Source organism: Paramisgurnus dabryanus, chromosome 19, assembly GCF_030506205.2.
Source record: "Paramisgurnus dabryanus chromosome 19, PD_genome_1.1, whole genome shotgun sequence".
NCBI lineage: Eukaryota > Metazoa > Chordata > Actinopteri > Cypriniformes > Cobitidae > Paramisgurnus > Paramisgurnus dabryanus.
In genome coordinates, this window is record NC_133355.1 from 17,191,684 (window position 1) to 17,212,524 (window position 20,841).

The 20,841-nt window shown below is 38.2% G+C and overlaps 1 protein-coding gene across 2 annotated transcripts in view; it reads right to left on the reverse strand.

Moving 5' to 3' along the window:
- Positions 1–12,911, reverse strand: part of cdk6 (cyclin dependent kinase 6) — a 40,643-nt gene extending 27,732 nt beyond the window's left edge. The window contains exons 1-4 of one of the 2 annotated variants that reach the window (XM_073812681.1): positions 12,500–12,911; positions 11,564–11,889; positions 8,306–8,441; positions 222–389 (exon numbers count right to left, since the gene is read on the reverse strand). In XM_073812681.1, the coding sequence (XP_073668782.1) occupies positions 222–389; positions 8,306–8,441; positions 11,564–11,787 (528 nt within the window). In that variant the 5' untranslated portion in view covers positions 11,788–11,889; positions 12,500–12,911. Of the gene's footprint in view, positions 1–221; positions 390–8,305; positions 8,442–11,563; positions 11,890–12,442 lie in introns of both variants that reach the window. The other variant, XM_065292023.2, reaches the window with a different exon arrangement.
- Between the last annotated feature and the right edge of the window lie 7,930 nt (positions 12,912–20,841).

Genomic DNA, 20,841 nt, shown 5'->3' on the forward strand with positions numbered 1-20,841 from the left:
GTGTTACCACATCTGATTGGACATCAACCAGATTCGTCTCGAGGGATCTTATTGTCAGTATAAATGGTTTTTACACTCCTAAACCTACTAGAGGGCCATATTTTTTTATATCCTTACTATACTATAATAGACATTGAGACATCTCTTCAATCTGGAATTTGGTTGAGCATAAAAATACATTAAAGCATTTAAACTGTCAGGTGAAAGCAACAGTTACTCACTACTGAAGTAAGAGCCATCTGAAAGCTGTAGATGCGCGCCAGACCAAAATCAGCCAGCTTGATCTGTCCTCCGCTGGTGACTAGAATGTTCTGAGGTTTAAGATCTCTGTGGACCACGCGGTGGGAGTGGAGGAAATCCAGACCCTGCAGCAGCTGGTACATCATATCCTGCCAAAAGAAGACCAGAAGACCATAGTCATTCCAAATACACAAGCTCAAAATACATTTTAATAACCTTAGGTGGACAAAAGCAGCATCAATGTCAAGGATAGTCATTGTGATGAATCATGGGAATATCCAACACGTATTTGTAACACAGTGATCCATGTCACTGTAAAGCTAAAGTGTGTCAGAACAGACCCACTGCCATAAGGTTCGATTGCAATAGGCCTTTGCTTCCCTGCAGCTGTCTTGGGATTGCAGATTATTGTGAATTGATTTGTTCACTCTACAGGCCAAGATGAAATCAGACCATAACTCGAACAATAAAACGAGATTGTGGGGAAAGAGTTCAGGCACAGAATGGCCTAACTGTCATTTCCTCTGGTAAAAAATGCAGAGATACACAAGTGAGAGACTCGGGAACTACAGGGGACTGACTCATAAATATGCTTGGTTTCAAAACTTAATAACCTGCTATAGGGGCTTCATTCAAAATGCATTAAAAGCAACTTAACTGCCTTGAAAAATACATATACATACAATAATCAATAATTTTGCAATCACTTTTAAAACACTGACTAGACTTATTCTAAGCCAGTATCACATTCCCAGAATGCAACAAGAATGCAAGATGGTGGACAGGCTAGAGAAATTAAATTTTTGTATATTGTGTGCCAATGATAATGAAAAATAAGTTGAGTCAAAAGTAGGAAGGGGTGCCGACTGCTGAACATTTGCTCACAGTTGCTCCTTGACTTGTTCCAAAGCAGAGGTATCAAGCCGTGGCAGCCTACCCCTGAAAAAGCCGCTGCCAAGACCTCACAAGTAACATGGATCTGAGCCCACAGTACTGTTCATTCACCAACCAGCTGGTGAGTGATTAAAACCACTGAAACAATGGGGTGCACACTCAAGCAGAAAACTGCAAACGGCGCGAGTCAGTCCGGGCGAGTGGAAGGGGATGGAGGTCCCGACAATGATCGCACCAGGGGCCCACGCTGGGGAACGCGTGCAAGTCGGTGGCTGGTGTGCCTGTCGGCCAGCGTAAACAAGCACCCTTTCTGAAGAGCCATCCAGCCATGACCTCCCAGACCTTCAGGTCCGGCATAGAACAGGCAGTTATTCTGGGAGCTCCTAAAAACTGCATCCCCCCTACCAGTTCCTCTGTTTTGGCCTAAAATAGCCTGAGGTTATCCTACTTATGACAATAGTGAACACAACCGCCATATAAGCATGACCCAAGGGTAAACAAACATATATCACACCTCCCCTTATAAACCATATATTATTTTGGTACCCTGTGTGACCTTTTGCAGACATTGTGCTACTAATTTGATCAATTTAAACACACCCAGGACTGTAACAATTCATACTGGTTTGCTTAAAGTACTTTTGCAAAATAAAAAAGGGGCAGTATACATAAGGTGGGGGGGGCATTTGTGTGTACTTATTATAAACAGTTTCGAATTAAAGCATTATGAGAGAATTGTTGCTCTACTTTACCAACCTTGATATACCTGTCACACAATCTTGTCATTATATAACAAAAAAATCATTCAGATTCCACCTGTTGGGAGCCGTGTCTTTGTTGTAACATGCTATTCAGGCAACAGAGCCACCATAATTTACAGTTCAAACATTAATGCTTCAAATTAAAGCAACAGTACCGACCTGAAATAACCAGGCTTTGCTGAGAGGCATTCAGGCGCTAAACAAAAGAAAGATTTGATAGCACCTGTCCTAAAGTACCTCTTCTCGGAAAAGGGAGGAAATAAAGCAGAAGAATAAAGAAAACTCCCCAAAAACAGCAGTCAAAACAGAGCTTCCAGAAGGCACCCCCCTTTCTCATGCTAATTCATGAGAGGCAGCCATATTGTTTATTGTACCCAGGCACAATGCAGGACATCTGCCAGTTAGCGTTGGTGTAATTCCTTCCCCATGCTTCATTAGGCTCTCCTTTATGGCCCAGACACAGGCCTCGAGAAGACGCAGGGCAGAAGAGCCTAGTCGCACTCCCCAACGCAGGGCCGGCCGCTTGATCTCCTTCCAGCTCATTTGATTCCTGGGCCCGCGCTCATCAATTAGAATGCGGTGGGTCTAAAATGGGGCAGGAGTGGGCAGTTTGGGGGCTGAAATGGGGTGGAGGCTGGGACCTCTGCAATCTGGTGTCCTTAGGAGGGTGGTGAATGAGGTTGTTGGGCATCTATGGGAGGACCGCACAGAGACCGCAGTCTACATCTGATGTCTGTTATCTGGTTTCCCATTGGGAAACTCGGTCTGTGTGGCCTTACAGAATGGAATCTCACTAATGCATATTCAAGGGTCTTTCATCAGCTGCACACTTATATATTCTGCTTCTCAAGACTACTCTGTTTACAAAATGAAAGTTCACTAAAACATTTAAATATTTAATTTGCTTAGTCACATATTTTCTTCTTTAGTGAAACAAAAGATATTAGAACAAATTTGATGTACTGTGCCTGTGTGCACAGTACCCTCCATAAGAATTAGGACAGTAAAGACAAAATTGCTCTGTTTGCAGTGAAGACATGCTATTTTATAACATTTGATTATAGCCCTTTTCACAAAGAGATTACAGAATCAAGCTAGGCAATATCCCATTCATAATCGCAGACAAATAACCTGCAATAAGGAACGCGATATTGCCTAGCTTGTCAGTGAACTATGGCTGTGTAGTAAGTTCCGCTATATCTGAAAGCAGCTGATAGAGATTTACTACTATTTAAGGAACCGGCTTTACTGACAAGATGCGCATGACAATCGAATGCAATTTAAGTCCAATTTGGTAGTAGACCCTACGCACTCGGTGTAGCCTGACGTTGCTGCTGCAACAACAAGTTGCTGTTTCTTCTTCGTTTGTCGGTTAAACTTGCGAAGCTGCTTCTTCATTGACAATCACACTGCTACTGTGGTTACAGGCGTGTATTCTGCCTATCAATGGGCTACATTCTACAACGACGCAGACGCGTGCCTATGGCCGTAGGACGTATGCACAACTATAATAAGCCCTTTACCATGCAGCCATAGTATTTTTATTTATTTCTGCAGTAAAGTTGGGCATTTTTACATGGGTGTCTATAGGAATTCACTCCAATTTGTATTCAGTCTCTAGCAGCCAGGCGATGAATTGCAGTCACTTCCGTGTTGGCTTCACGATAAAGATCAAAAGGATGCCTCTTGGTGCTTTCACACACATGCAGTTAAACTCCAGTAAAGACACGACGCATTTAAAGTCCTGCACTTGGTTGGTTTCTGAAGTTTTCCACAGCATTTGAAGTTTGCTTATATTCTGTTTTCTCTCGCGTGCATCTTTGAGACCATTAGGAGAGTGTGACGTGCTGTTCTATTATACTGGTGAATGATCTCAGCCTCAGGGCGGACAGTAAAGTGCTCCTGGATCTCTGTTTCAGTCCTGTCGCGAATTTTAATCTTCATTTAATTCCTCCCAGTGTCAAAGAGTTGAACGAGAACTCCTTGTTGTGATGACATGCATGTCCTCACTGCACGGCAATGTTACTAGGTCCGCTTTACGGGAGCAATCCCCTTTTGTGTTCACACAAAAGTCTTCCTGCCAATTTTATGGAAATTTTCTGGGACCAAAATACTTTGTGAATGAGGGTTATGTTTCAACACATTCAAGCTTTACCAACAAAGAACAACAACAACCTTTCAACCTGACTTATGTGTGTTGTCACCAAATTCAAGACTCAGACTGAATCAAACTGATACTACATGTTCTCTGGTTTTGATGTATGAACAATAAACGCATCAGGACACAGCTCATCACTTAACATTTGTCAGACAATTGTTTCAATATGCTCATATTATGGCACTTTTCCATTGCACAGTACCCCACGGGTTGGGTCGGGTCAGCTTACTTTTGGGGGCTTTTCACTGGGTCCAGTATGTAGTACCCAATACTTTTTTAGTACCACCTTGGTTGAGGTTCCAAGCGAGCTAAGCTGATACTATAACGGGACATAAAGAAACTGCGTCACGCTAAACACAAGATTAGCTTTACCTTTGTGCTTGCGCTGTCTCAAGCAAACCTGTTTTCATCTGTGCTTTCTTGTAAGCTCCCAAACTCCCTTTTAGCGGTGAAAAACATCCACAGTTTGAGAATCAGGAACACCATAACAGTATTTTCCAGACTTGCATTTTGTGACATTCTGTACTTTTGGCTTAGATTCAATTTTTAGGGGTGGTTTCCCAGACTGGGATTAGACTAGTCCTAGACTAAAATAAATTTAAGAGCTGTCCAAACTGAAAACAACTTGCACTGACATATCTTAAAATACATCAGTGCCCTTTGTTGTGCCTCAAAATGCACACAAGTAATGTTTTTAGTAAGGCATGTTATATTTTCTAATTGAACTAAGACCTAGTCCAGGCTTAAGATAATCTCTGTCCGGGAAACCACCCCTAAAAATTGAATCTAAGCCAAAAGTACAGAATGCATTTCTTACATTTCTTGACTCCACAGCAAAAAGAGCAATTTGTCTTTCATTTCATGTAAGGAGCTAAACTAATTATTATCGATATCTATTTATTGTGGACTTAAAAGCTTTTAAAAAATAATTTTAAAATTAACAAGGTTTTGAATTTTGAAAATGTAGTTTTTTATTTATCGCCAAAAGATTGTGTATGATTAGGTCTAACATGGAACTAATTTATCTCATAAGCAAACCACAGGCATCAACCTGATCTCACATGCAAACATACTCATTTTACACAGTGGCAATTCCGTTGAAGTGAATTGTACGAACAATTTACTATTTTTAGTGAAAGCGTAACCCCAACGTTACTGTATGTTTCCGTACAATCTGCTTTTAGCCCAAAAGAGATTGTATAATTTTTTTTTTATTAAACCTTGTTAAATGGGTACATACTGCCATGAGATCGTGTTGAAGGCATAAGCATCCCTCTCGACACACAATGCTTCCTTATTGATACACAAAACTATAGGTGTCACCTTTTAAACTTTTCAAAACTTTCCTTAGCTTCTTAGTTTCCATTTCAGTTTGGCACAAGCGACAGAGAGATATGGTTTGTTCCAACACTCAATGTAAGATGTCCTAAGGGTAGACAAATTGAAATATGATGATTGGATTTGTAAGACTAGCATGTGGGAAAGAGTCATCACAGATTATGTGAGAGCAGATGATCAGAAAGAAAAAATCCGACATTTCCGCTCAACACTTTTCAGATGAATGTAAGAGCACACTAATTTGGGTCACACAGCAGGATTTTTTCTAGACTAATGAAAATGATATCTGGACTGAACGACTTATTGGCCCTTAAGAAAGCACCTAGAAGTCCACAGGTTTATCCTCAATGAAAAGCTAAGATACAAAGACATACACACTTACACAAACCCTCTGAATGTGCGCACACATGCACACAGCACTGCAGCAACATTCCTCTGGCCAATCTTGGTGAAAGCCATAGCTGAATGAAAATAGAGGCACACAAGCACCCAGCCCTTTAATTAGAAGCCCATCCACCACATACACTGCCCATCAAAAGGACAAGACTCTGTGATTTGAGTTCCATCCTTCATCTGCATGCTCAGAAATCCAAAACACTCATTTTTGCTCATGTGCCTTTGAAGTGCAAATGAAAACTATCCCTTAATTTAAATGAAACAGCTGTTTGGGGAGAATATGGAGCATGGGAAAAAGCTGCTCGATGGATGATTATTCAAAGCACATAATATAACATGTTTACATGATTCAAAAGCTAAATATGGCAAGTTTTAATTTTCATTGTGGGTGTTCTTTAATTCAAAACATTTTCAAGAATATGTAAAATGTTGTTTGCAAAACCCAGTTTACTGGGTGTCATTTTTTAAGGAAACAAGATACTTATCAGGAAAAGTAGGCACTTGATTTTACCCATCAATAATTGACTGGACAGTAGACAGTGGTGGTGAAAAATGGACATTGAGGGGTTAAAAAGTAAAAGGGCATCAACCAAAAAATAAAATGATTTAATTAAGGGTCAAGCCCCGAAGGGGAGAAGACCCCTTTTGTATCCGTTAGTTTTCTTATTATCCTTCTTCTTCTTCCGCCATTGTGGTCTATGGCAGCCTATAGAACCGTACGTAGGAAAGTTATGAAATTTGGCACACTGATAGAGGACTGTCCAAAAAGTCTCCACAGCAAATTTGGAGTCATAATCTCTAACCTGCTAGCGCCACCAACAGTCCAAAGTTGCACTTATGTTTTTGCTTATAACTTCTGATCCATACGTCCTATAAACAAAATTGGCTCAAGACGATTCAATTGGACCATATGACGTCATTTTCCGTCATGAAAATTTTTTCGCCATTTTGAATTATTCGTAAAACCTACTTTTGCGAACTTGTCCTAGAGCTTTTGCCCGATTGCCACGAAAATCGGTATGCAGCATCTATAGACACTCAAGGCAAAAAGTTATTAAAAGAATTTTGATAAACCATTCCGTTTTTGTATATCGCGTCAACAAATTTTACATAGAGCGCAAAAAAACAGGTTTTAGTGTGTATCTTCGCCAATCTTATGTCTATTGACGCCACACTTGGTAGTTGTGATGCCAGTAAGGATCTGAGGGGGCATGCAGAGTTTTGTCACAGCACCACCTAGTGGTCATACGAATGTTGTACATGCTTATAACTTTGGCTCTGATCTGTGTTTTTTCATGGGACTTGTTTCGCTGAATTCCAGAATAGTTGCCGAGTCCAACGTTACCAAACATGCCAGATTTCGCCTTACAGTTAGCCCTGCCCAGCAAAACAGCACTTAAAAATCACGCGCGAATATCTCCGCGAGCGTGATTCTGATCGACTCGATAACACCATAGGAAGAACATTGCATTACCTTCTGAACAAAAAGTTCTATTGGCGTTATATTAAAAATTTCATCAGAAATGGCCGAAAATTGCAAAAAACTAAAAATTACCTTAACATTTTGTGTTTTTTACACATAAATGGTTATAACTTCGTAAAGCAAAGAGATTTTTTCACCATATTTGATACGCTGATGTACGACCACAAAAAGGCTACACAAAAAAAATTGTATGCTTGCACCACTAGTTGGCCTTATAATTGAAGAAAACCTTTGAAATCAAGCCACCCTATGGTCATACAACTGTTTCTTCACTAAACTAAAGTGTATAGTCATAAAACTAGCTAGATGTAACACAGCTATGACCTGAGGTTGCATGCACAACTTTGTCATTGCGCCACCTAGTGGTTTTGAGATAGAAATATGGTATTTTTGCCTAAAACTACTCCAACAGTACATCTAAAATCTTGGGTCATCATGTATTATTCCTTTCATGGCTTGGAGATCATTGGTGCATGCCAATTAACTCCTTAGCAACCAATTAGGATACCTTATCAACCCTTTTTACAAGAGCTATATCTCTGCATCAGAACATCGTAGAGACATGGGGGTGGTCTCTTTTGACTCATTAACACCACTGTAACATTTTGTGAGCTGAGAATTGCCACTGCAAGCACCACTCACATTTTCTTCAGTGTTCTAGTTGTCAATGCTCCTCGAGAAGAGAGGGAGAGACTTCACTAAATGAGAACAGTTATATTATTTAGTCTGAAATCAAGAGATTTTCCTAGGTTCTTTAAACTGCTCATCCGAATTCAACTTTACTTTCTTCTGTGCCCTTTTTGGCTTGACCCCGGCATTGCTGCTTGCAGCTATATTTTAATTTGGTTTTGATTGTAATTATCAAGAATACAAAAGGATTTGTAATGCACTGGCAAATTAAAATAAAAAATTAAATCAATAGGGTCCAATTTCATGTTGACTTTAAATGCGTTTTGGGCTTAACACATCAGGTTTTAGTTTGTTTGACCGATTGTGGCTGCAGGTACTGAGATAAAACTGGCGGTATGATGGTACCTTTATAGTTTCAGGTGGCACTCCTGGATCAGGTGCTTTCTCCAAATATGTAGTTAGATCTTGGTCCACATGTTCAAAAACCAAAGTAAGTTTGGTTTCCCGATCACTCCTGGAAACTGTGCAAACATCAAACAACCTAGAGGAGAGAAAAACAAGGCCTTTTTATTAATAGAGATCACTTAATTAACTTAATTCACTAGTCATTTCAGGTTAAATTGTTTTCTTGCATCTAAAGCTAAGCAAGCCAATGAAATACTACCTTTTATATATGTTCCTCATTAAAATGTACTTTTCTGTACTGACCAAATTGCTTGCCAGCCTCCCCATTTTCTAATAAAGTCACACTTTTTAGTTTTGTGAATGGAGTGCTTCTTTCATTTTTCTTTCTGTGTGTGCTTGAAAACACATTTTTAATATTATGAAGACTTTGTTCTACCCATCATTTTACATGAATATAGTTAGACTTTTATACACCATCCTTGTTGACCCTTGTTGAGAAAGTTTCTACCATATGTTTGCACAAAAGACTTGAAGTTCCTCTAAAGTCAGATATTAATTGTGGTTTGAGTTTGACACACCACAGAAAAATGTGTTATTAACCACCCAACAAAATGTGAATGTTGGAAAAACATCATATTTTATTTATAAGTTATTAAAATCTTGGAAAAATAGGCAGCGTTCTCTGTTCTCAAGCGGTGGGGGCGTGTCCACTGTCTGCACTGAAACCACACCCACTCGCTGGAAAGCCGCAGTTTCTCGCAACTTTTAAATAAAGCTACAACCTAAATGGATGCTTGCGATTGTGTTAGGGGCGGGGCCATGCACGGTGGCTCAAGTGCGTCATCGTGCCACCGTTTTAGGCCCGCCTAAAAAAATCCATGGTGAAAACTGTTTAACGCTCTAACACAGCAATTCAGTACTACATAGTTTACTTCTTTGTGGCATTTTTCAGCAATACATTTATAATGTATTTAGAAACAATTTCAAGACTGGCGTTACAGGGACTTTAACCAAGCAAACAATTTCTTGATCTCTAACGAAATATACTAGTCAACATTTGAAGTGGATCAAAAACGTTTATCAAATTTGTCCTAAGACAAGAACGGGTACTGGGTACTGGTTTTAAGACAACTTTTAGGAAAGGTTTTGATCCACTTCAAATGTTGACTAGTGTATTTAACAGAACCATTCTACACAAGGTATGGATGGTTAAACTTCTGTAATGATGCATATGATATATGTGCATAATGCATGAAATACATAAAGCATAAGCACATGTTGCCTTTTTTTTCCAATCGCAAAAGTTGACATTTTATAAAAGGGAAGCAGTTTGATGCCCCTTACAAACATCTGTTTGATGTCTCCTACTAAGATAATAAATTATTCTTGACTTACAATGAAAGTGAAATATATCTAATCTATGAGAAAAATCTTTCATAATAGAATTATCCAATCCCATGACATCACAAAGTGAATTTCTCCAAGAAAAGCATCTCCTGGAATCTAATTTGTGCTTTCACAATGAATTCTCTTAACCAACAAAACATATGGCATGAATAATATTCTCATTATAAGCACTGAGAGGTTGACTGTACTTTCAGAGAGCTCCAAACACACGGCCCTATAATATTCTCTGGCCTTAAAATCTCTTAACACCAGAGTGTTGAGACACTGTAAGATTTACTTTCAATGTCTTTTCTGCAGTTTCCCCATGACAACCAATCTTCTATATACAGTACAGATAAAATGCCAGATATACTATATGGTCAAACAAGAGACAAATGGCAAGGTCAGGCCTTGAGAAAGGCCAACCAATGACGTGAGTTCTGTCATGAACGGAAAGAACTAGATAAGCCAATCAAAAAAATCAATCTAGTAACTTCCAGGACAGAGAAAGATAATTATATAAAGTGATATCACTACAAGATTTACCTCCAACCCACTGAGTCATTTTGACATTTATATGCTCCAAAGCTAAAATATCGATTGATACAAGCAAAACAAAGAAAGATGGCCGTGATCCCACCAACAAATTAAAATGCATCTATTCAGGTGAGAACGATGACTGACTACTCACAGATATTTGCGCATCAATGGTTTCACATCTGCACATAAAGGTCAACAATGGATATCGTTTCAGTTGACAAAGGGAAAGTGAATTGTTAGTGAGGTGTATGCGTCAGTGGTACTAACATTTGCATTTGACAATCTAATTATCAAAACAATGAGACCTCCATAGCTGCATGAGACATTCTGTGCGAAGAGAAACTGTAACTTAGTTGCATTTGGAACTTTGAAGACCCGGAAATTCAATTTTACCTTTAAGGCTTGTAGTGGACATAATACCACAAGCTTTTATCAATGGTCCATAAAACGGATATCTAGAGATGTCGATTGATTTTGGAACAGACACAAAAGTATTACCAGTACATTAAATCATTCAAGTGAGCATGTTTATGAATGATATCAGAATGACAAAATATTAGTCAGAGTTGTCAGTTTGGGTGCCATCGCTGGGCCTGATCCACATTCAGAAATGAGCGTAGTCTTGGAAAGATTTAAAAATGTGTTCAACAACAACAACCCACACAACTGATCTGTTTTAATCAGTAAATGTAGTACTTCATATCAATTATGTTATATTGGGGAAAATACCTCTATTTTAAAGTTTTTATGGGGAACTACCTTTAACTAAGGTCAGTAACATGCATGTTACAGAAAACACACACAACTTGAGAAAGCATTCAAAGTCAACCATACACAAAACAAACCACTCTTAAAGCTTGGGTAAGCAAAGTTTTTCATAAACATTTTTTGTTTAAACCTTTTTACTTTGTGAAAGTCTAATAAAGTGGTCTAAATATCCATATATTTCTAAAAATCCACAGGATAAAATGCGCATTCAATGATTGCATTAAGGCAATGATAGAATGTCCTACCTGCCCATCAAGATGTGTTATTTGTATAACTCTGCCCACCATGTTACAACAAATAACTTTATTCCTAAATAAGTTTTTACATTTGTTGCCATTTTCAAATTACCTGCTTTGTACCATAATGTTGAATGAGACATAAGGCAATTGAAATAAGGAGGCGTGGCTTTGGAAAGAACTTTGAAAAAGGAGGGTCGGATGTTTCATAGCTAGCTTGCCGTTGCTAACTTCCATTAACCATAATCCAAAATCCACACCTAAGTTACACATCTATCACCAACACCCCCCCCCCCACACACACACACACACACACACACATTTTTACCTGACCACATTGGGATGCTCAAAGGACTCCAGTTGCCTCAGTACCGCCACCTCGCGGATGGTAGACAGGGGCATTCCCTCTTCCTCCGTCTGCACCCGAACTCTTTTCAGGGCAACGAATCGCCCCCCGTTCTTCAAATCCCGTGCTTTATACACTTTTCCGTAGGCACCTTCGCCGATCTCAGCCACCGGCTCGTATTGTGGGGTCGTGCTCTCTTTGTCCATGATTCTCACGGCGAGGTACTGAGGGGAATCCCGAAATGTGACGAGCGCGCGGATATCTCACAAAGGCATTATACGGGAGAGCGCCACTGGCACGTGCAACGCCTGTAGAGCCCGAGCACAAAAGGAAGCAGAGGTAAACACGAAAGTGATCAGTTAAATCCCATCTCATCTGCAGTGTTCACAATCGCACAGAGCTGCTTTACAGCCATATGTCAAGGAAAGTGCATTTAACATTCACATCTGGAGTTCTCAGCAAACTTATTACTCGTTAAGCTCCTAGTTAACGCAGGTACACCTAATGTAAGTTGTTCCCACGCAAAAAACGATTATTATCTAACACGTGCGCGTGTTGTCAATACATATATGCACGAAAAAGCTAAATATGTTCAGAGTTTTCGCATGACAAATGTTGTCCCTTATGCTCTTTGTGCCACACAGCCTCGAGCACGTGGTTGTCTACTGATTTCATTGTTTAACTCTGCATATCAATAAACCCTGAAACTAAACGCATTCGCATTTGCGCCCATGCGCTCGTCAAAGCCATTAACCACGCGGCGGTATTTAAAACGCCATTCATTGATGTTACGCTAAATAAATGCAAATACACGAACAAACCTACAGACAAAAGTTAACTAGAGCTTGTCAGTATAGTTACCCGGTTTATGAGTGTCGCGTCATTCATAAAGTTGAGTAAAGCAGCGTGTTCACGCACATCACATCAGTGTCCTCGCGACTGACCACACAGGTAGTGGGATGGTGCACGCGTTATTAACCCCCATCTTCCAGCGGGACCACAGCACTGCAACTAAACTGGCAAATCAAGTGAAAGCAAGAAATCGTCTCTCACAAGACGGCAGTGTGGATCAGATATTCGTGATGTTCATCGATCTGCAATAGTCGCCCTTCTCTATGTTTTTCCCATCTATGCAGGGAATATGCAAGCTCGTGTGTGTGCTCGCTCTCCTCCTCGCTTTCCCACGCTGGCTGAATGTGCCTTGACCCCCTTCAGAGCAGTTTGACACAGAGCAGGAGCGTTTCCGCATTCCACACTGACTACAAAGACTCACCGCCTCCTCTTGGTTTCTCCTCCCTTACCATTCATACTGCTTTTTGTTTTCGTCTCGGTGTCAAAACGGGATCACCACAGGGGAAGAGAACTGGGAGGTTATGCGATGCATCCATTAAACTTTTTATCATTGCATATCTGATGACCCAGTGAGACAAAATGAAGTCTCTCGAATTTGGCAGACCATTTTATTCAAAGCTATGTTTTTCAGTATGTGTGTTCCCTGGGACTCGAACCCATGACCTTTTGAGCTGTGAATGTTACAGTCATGCTGTATTAATATTCTGCATTTCTTGAACCATAAGTGTCTTGTATTCTGCTCCTGTAGCTCAGTTAATAGAGCCTTGCGATAGCAGTGCAAAGATCATGGTTTTGAGTCCCAGGGTGCACACACATGGCAGATTTATTCAGAGTAGGCTAACTTCAAATAAAAGATCCTGCCAAAATGCATAAATAAAAAAGTTGTATTGATGTGTTTTTTTAAGTTGTTAAAACAGTTCACAGTGAAATATTTGCAGTGTGAGGTGATAAGCTCTCGCTTCTGTCATAATAAGACTCATGCTCAAGGACCCTAGTCTGCGGTTCAGGGCCAAGAGATATTTCATGCTTTTCACATCTTGAATGTCCTGTTGCAAGGCTTTTTTTTATAGCTTTCTAAATGAGCACTGGATGATTATTGGATTAATAGATGCAAACGTAGAAATGTTGAATTTGCCTCTAGATCCAATCTTAGCAATATGTTTTGTCTTTTACTAGTATAGTCAATCCAGAATTTGTTTAATGTATAAACTAATACTACATATACAAATAAATTAGGCTAAATATAAAAAAGCCTGATTAGGCCTGTTTATTTGTTGCATTTTAAACAGGATATATTATTTTAAAAGTAAAGTGTTGATAATTGAGGAAAGAATATTGGTGAATCTTCCTAAATGAATTGCATTGTTCGATGTGACGGGGGGGCTTTGTAGTTTCGTGAGGTGAATGAATCTGCTTGTCTTGAGTATTCAGAGCAACTGAACGCTCATTGATTTGAGTGAGAGCCGTTCGGCATGGGGGCAGAAGATGAGTCTGAAGTAGGTTTGTCTGCCAATACAGTTTCCCCATGTGTGCCCCCACTTGTCAACTTAAAATTCAACTTTTTTGCATCACAAAGCACACATTACACACAATGGGGTCTAAACCAATAACTGCAAAGGCTTCCCTGTACATTTATGCATCAGGATTGTTCATTTCAAACGAGCTCTGAGAGCCATTTCCCAGATTGAATGCATTACCATGAATACACATGGCTGATTGATAAACAAAACAATTAAATTGGTTTGTGTGTGGTATGCTTACTGTCTCCAGAGACATGCCAAAATAGTCATTTTGAAAAGGAGGAATGCTTGCTGTGTTGGGTGTAGCTAGTTACTAAGTAATTAGTTACTGTAATTAGTTAATTACTTTCCCTTGAAAAAGTAAAGTGAGGGATTATTCTTATTTTTCCTGTAATTTAATTACAGTTACTTCTGATGTAACTAAATACTGTGTATAGACTGTAGAACAATTATATGTAATACAATAGTCGATTTAACTTTTCTAAAAATTCTAAATTCTAAAAATTAAGATCTAACGTTTAAATGTATGTTTTTATGTATCCTTCTCACTTTAAATATTGTGGGAATTTAATAAAAATAATCGTATCACTCGATGTTTCAGCCTGATCTCATGTAAAATCATACATATTTTAGGAGTTGGCTAATTCGTATCAATTCATGCGTTAATGAATTGATTGCGCAAAATCAAACGATTCTCGTGAATAAAACAACAACGAAACCTAACCCCAACGTCATAGGTGTCAAGGTAAATCGTACCAAAACTTACGAATGTGGTCTTATGAATTATTACAAATTGGCCAAATCGTAAAATATGTACGAATTCTTGTGAGAGCATTAGATGTTTCCAATTCTTACTAATAACTGGTTGGTGTTTAGCATTAATATTACTGAGATGTTGGCTGTTTTAGTAAATAGCACATATTAATGCCTTATTCTGCAAAACCTTATTCTACATCCTTTACCCTCCCCTTTTCTACCATTACTTAAAATTAACAACTACTTTACTAAGTATTATTAAGCAGTAATTGGAGTATAATTAGGCAAATGTAGTTAATAATTAGTTCATAGTGAGAATTGGACCCTGTAATGTACTTTATATTATATATTTAATAAATATATTTATTTATTTTTGAGCTGTTTCAAGCCTATTCTTGTATAATTTACTAAATCTGATTTAGAAAGTAATTAGTAATAAGTAATGAAATGCTTTTTGGAGAGGGTAATTTGTACAGTAATCTAATTACTAGTGCTGGGCAAATATTAATCGCAAATAATCGCATACAGATTTTTTTTTTTTAATTTTTGCAAATAAGACCGTTTCAGCAGTAACAACATAAACAAGCGGTTGTTGCGGTCCGCACGTAACTTTCGGTAAACTCCACTAAGAATAAATAACAACAAAGTTCTTTAAAAGTAGTTTATTTATATAACAAGCAAAACAACAACACATAGATTACATAGGAAACCAAAACATTTGTTATTTTCGACGAGGCATTTGTTCAAGAGATCAGTTTAGCAACTAGTCAGACTATTAAAAAAACGAAACCGGAAAGTAAGGTTCGGATCCAGACGTGTATCACGTGCGTACGATGAAACCGTCTATATATGTGTGTGTGTGTGCTGTGTGTAATTATTATGTATATTTACACATACATATATACATTTCAAATCTTTTTTATTTATATATATAATTTTTAAATTTTTATATAAAAATATAAATAAATCTATATACACATGTTAATGTTTTTTAAATACATACATGGATGTGTGTGTATTTATAGATACATAATAATTACACACCGCACAAATTGTATATTATGCTAAAAATCACTGTTATTTTGTATGCGTTTTATCGCGATTAATCTTTGCCCAGCACTACTTATTACATGATTAAAGATGTAATTAATAACTAGTAATTAATTACTTTTTTTGATTAACTTACACAACAGTGGCTACTTGTCAAGTTTGTGTGAGACAAATGAGCACAAATGAGTCAGGGAATGTATGTAAAACAAGAAAGAAGCAAAAACCGAGCAGATATTATCAGAAGGCACGTGTCTTAAGTTAGGTAATGGAAAGGTAATGGAGTAGTGAAATAGAGATGTATCATGCGTGTTTGCGTTGTGTAAGAAATGTGAATTTTAATTGTTTTCCTGTAAAAGCTTTAATGGTTTACCAAAACAAACGCATGCTTTAAAATTAAATGTGAAGGAAAAATGAATAATGTAGTCAGCAAAAAACACCTAAATATGTAAATCTTGTGAGGTTTTCCTGTCTTTGTTACTTCTCTCAAACAACGTTTTTACTTCTCATTACAAAACTACAACAGACCAGTATTCGTCAGTTCGGTCATTTGTTGCATGGGTTAAGTTTCCAGATGTGACTATGCATAGACTTTGCTAATCATTAATGACTGCAGGTTGACCAGAGTGAAAGTCCTAGTCTGGATGAAAGGGTTCAATCATACATTATCAGTGCTTTTTAAATGACGATCTCTATGGTTATTTGAGAAGCTTGAGTGGCAGATGGGGATCAGTCTGTCTATGTAAGAGACACTCTCTCCAGTGCTGAGCCACAGGGGAACAGGTGACATTCTGCTAGATTACCTTTCCACCCCATACACATCTAAGCAGACACCATTCGGCCCGACAGCAGCCCCTTAGATCGGCTTACTCAAATCAGATTCAGCCACACATGAAGGCAGCATTTGTGAAAGTGATCTCAATAGATCTCCTGTTACTCTCATACTCTTAGCTGATTCACTGTCCCCTCGGTCGACAGAATAACTGCTTTCAAAGTGTGACCACACCCAGAAACGTAGTGGGTGGGTGGCTGGTAAATGATAAACTGTGTTATGTTTGGCACACATCCAAGGATGAGCACAATATCATTACCGTTAGAAAGTTAATGCACAAATAAAATTGGTTAAAAACAAATTAATTCCCACTTACAGTGCCTGTAATAGAGTGCTGCAGGGATGATACAGTTTTGTAGGCCAACTTGGAAGTTAGCGGGAAACTTGTTTTCTCGCCAGAATTCCTATAGATTTTTCCCATAGACTTTTGTATTTTCGCAAAAAAATAAGCTCTGTGTTAACAAAAGTTAAATACACTTTCACGTTTTCTCCAACAAGTTAATCTTCACAGATGAATATGAATTTCAACGTGTAAATGCGTTCACTAGAAATATAAAAGCTGAATTTTGACTTCAGAATTTTGTTAATCCGTGAAGACTAACTTGTTGGACAAAATGTGTGTCATTAATGTTTGTTAAACACAGATCTTATTTTTTGCGATAATTCAAAAGTCTATTGGAAAATAAATGGCTTTTTTGCGAGGTATCCAGTATCCCGCTAACTTGGGCAATACGTCATCCCTTTCCCATGTTAGCCACTGTTCTCAGCTGGTTATTTTAGATCTTTCTGAAGGATTGGACACCACAAACAGTAATCTCCTTAATATTACAAAAAGATCAGATACTTTATTGGTTTCATGTAGGCTAATATACGTAAAGCTCAGAGATGGCCTACCAAATTGAACTCCAGATGTTAGCACAAATCAAATATGGCAATACTACCACTGAAACTTGCAGAGCTGATTGTGTACCTAGAAAGTTTTAGAGGCAGGTGCGGTCAACAACACCCACACTTACTTGTTTACACATTCACCCCATTCAATTAGCCAATACATAAGGAGCCCTTACAATTACGCAGTCCTGCACCTCGCTCTTTAGTTATAGGGTGATAAAAGTAGGTCCACCCATTCCTTTGGAGACCTATAGTCATTAAACCAACCTTTTGCGATATTTTTTTCCAGAGTGCAAGATTAGAACAACTACCTCAAAGTGCAACTAGTTTTATTCTCGAATATTTACTACTTTCCATTACTGTCAGCATAGCTTTGACACTTTAAAGGGACACTCCACTTTATTTGAAAATAGGCTAACTTTTCAGCTCCCCTAGAGTTAAACATTTGATTTTTACAGTTTTGGAATCCATTCAGCCAATCTCCGGGTCTGATGGGTACCACTTTTAGCATAGCTTAGCATAATCCATTGAATCTGATTAGACCATTAGCATCGCGCTAAAAAAGCATTGAGATTACACAGCGCCTGAAAATAGTCTCCTGCTATTGAAAGTAACCAAGAGGACTATTTTCGGGCAGTGCGTAATATCTTGGTGCTCCTGCAGCCATGTTACGGCAGCAAAGTCCTTGATTATTACTCAGAATGAGAGTATAGTTCCTAGCCATATCTGCCTAGAAAATCACAACTTAAAATTTTCCGTCGGTCTTAGTACACAATGTAACTACAGAATAGTCAAGTTTTAAATAGGAAAAATATCCAAACTCTTGGGTTATTGTTTTAGCGCGATGCTAATAGTCTAATCAGATTTAATACATAATGCTAAGCTATGCTAAAAGTGGTATCGCCAGACCCGGAGATCAGCTAATTGAATTCCAAAACTGTAAAAAAAATCTAATGTTGAACTCTAGGGTAGCTGAAAATTAGCATATTTTCAAAAAAAGTGGAGTGTCCCTTTGCATTGAACCTTAAATTCCATTTTAATGGACTGATAAAAAAGACTAGACAACAGATTTTTGAATTTGTCATAATCTTTATGATAAGGTTTTTCTACACTCTCTGAAAAATATAGTACAAAAGCTGTCACTGGGATGGTAAAAGTCCTAATATGTACATTTTAGGTACAGATATGTACATTTGGTACCATGCACAGGTACTAATATGCACTATTCAGGTACAAAGATGTACTTTTTTAAAACTGTACCGCCCCAGTGACTGAAAGCTCCACTGGTAGTGTTGCGCTTTCAATACCAAGGTCATGGTTTGGATTTCCAGGAAACGAACAAACCCAATAAATGTATCCCTTAAATGCACTGCAAGTCATTTTGAATAATAGCGTCTAAAAACATGCATTCATTATAACGTGAAAAAAATACAAAAATGGTCCTTTGCTGTTTCTGGGGCAGTGCTATTTCAAAATGTACACCTTTGCACCTCAGAAATGTACATATTAGTTCCTCAAAGGTACATATTTGTACTACCAAATGTACATATCTGTACCTAAATGGTAAATATTAGAACCTTTTCAAAGGGTACTGCCCCTGTGACAGCTTGGGATATATTTTTATATTTTTTTCTGACAGTGTATAAGTCAGTCACGTATTTATCAGGAAGGTATCATTGCTCAAAAAACCAACAAACAATGAGAATCGACACAATGATGCAATGCAATGGCTCAATACGGTCTCATATGAAACATCTGCTCTGAACATCTCCACTTAAGCTTTGCATCAGGCACAGAGACAATGCTCAGTTGTTTTCCATGTTGGATTGATTTTTCATCGTTTCTTTCCTTTTTTTCACCCCTCTTCACTGAAGTCCAGTCCAGGCAGTTAGTAAAGCCTTTTCCCAACACAGGCCCCTTAAGACAAGACTCTTTCTGTGGCGCATTCCCATGGAAACCAAGTAACTAACTTGAGGAGGAACATAAAAACCTGCTTTTTGGAGAAAGGAGGAACACCTGCCACCTCTGCAAATGGAGGGCCAAACACACAGCGCTTTTACACATCATACAGAACACACTTTCACTGGCTCTCACATCTGTTATCACTTACATAATAGCCATCTATCAGTGATTTGTGTGGAGACAGTGCCCTCATGGAATAAACATTGTAAGGATATCTCACAGATCTCAAAGCTTTCACTGTCATTACAGAGAATCAATGCTAACGCTATGCTTTTTGTTAATTTACATTTACGTTCCGAACTTTTTATACGTCACGTTTACATCCGCAGTTGATACTAAACAGCATGAACTATTCCAGACCAATATTTCCGCTCCAATGTTGGATTTGTACTGGCTTTGTAAATGTGGTTAAACATAAAGACAGATAATCCATACCTCACTGACTCATGCGTATCTGGCATTTTTCAGAGAGGACTGGAGCTATACAAACTGTAACTAAGAATTGCAGTATTCTGCATCCATTCAGAAATATATTATGCAAATAAATGTAACACACACACATAAGCAAAAATATGTTCACAAATTTTACAGATTTAAAAATACGTAAAATATGTGTACACACACACACACACACACACACACACACACACACATAAATTGTTAAAGGGATAGGTGACCCAAAAATGAAAATTCTGTCATCATTTACTCATCCTCATGTTGTTTTAAACATATATGAGTTTCTTTATTTTAAAAGAAGATATTTAAAGAAATTATGGTAAGCACATAGCTGCCGTAACCATTGACTTCCATAGTAGGAAAACAAATATTACGGAAGTATTGTGATAAATGATGAAGATATTTTGATAAATGATGGTAAGCACCAGGGCCGGCGTCAAGGGGGGGCATTCGCGGGCAGTGCCCCCCCAAACAGGTTGTTGTGCCTCCCTACAAAGTTTTTTATTGATTTAATATATATCAAGAATAATTAAAATAAATTAAACATTGAATGTTTCATGACTTGTAATGTAATCAAATGAGGAAAATATAGTTGATATATGTTTTCTTCAATTAAAATAGACCAGTTTCTCTGATTGGATGTATTGCCGCGTCTCACCCGTCTTACGTCTTTAGCATATTTGTGACTTGATACTAGCAACGTGTTTTATGGATTGTGTAAAATATGGATATTAGAAAATTTAGAACGAACCAGCACCGCCTGCTTCATCTGACTTCATGCAAACACAGACTGGCTCAAACTCAGAGATTAGAGGTCGAGGTGGAATTTACAAATCTACAGGACACTGTTTTAAGGAAGTTTAATGTTCGTACACGCCGTCTTCAGCTATTATAAAGGTAAGTTAGCGTTGTTTTAAATTACGTAAGCTTAAATGTGAAGTGTG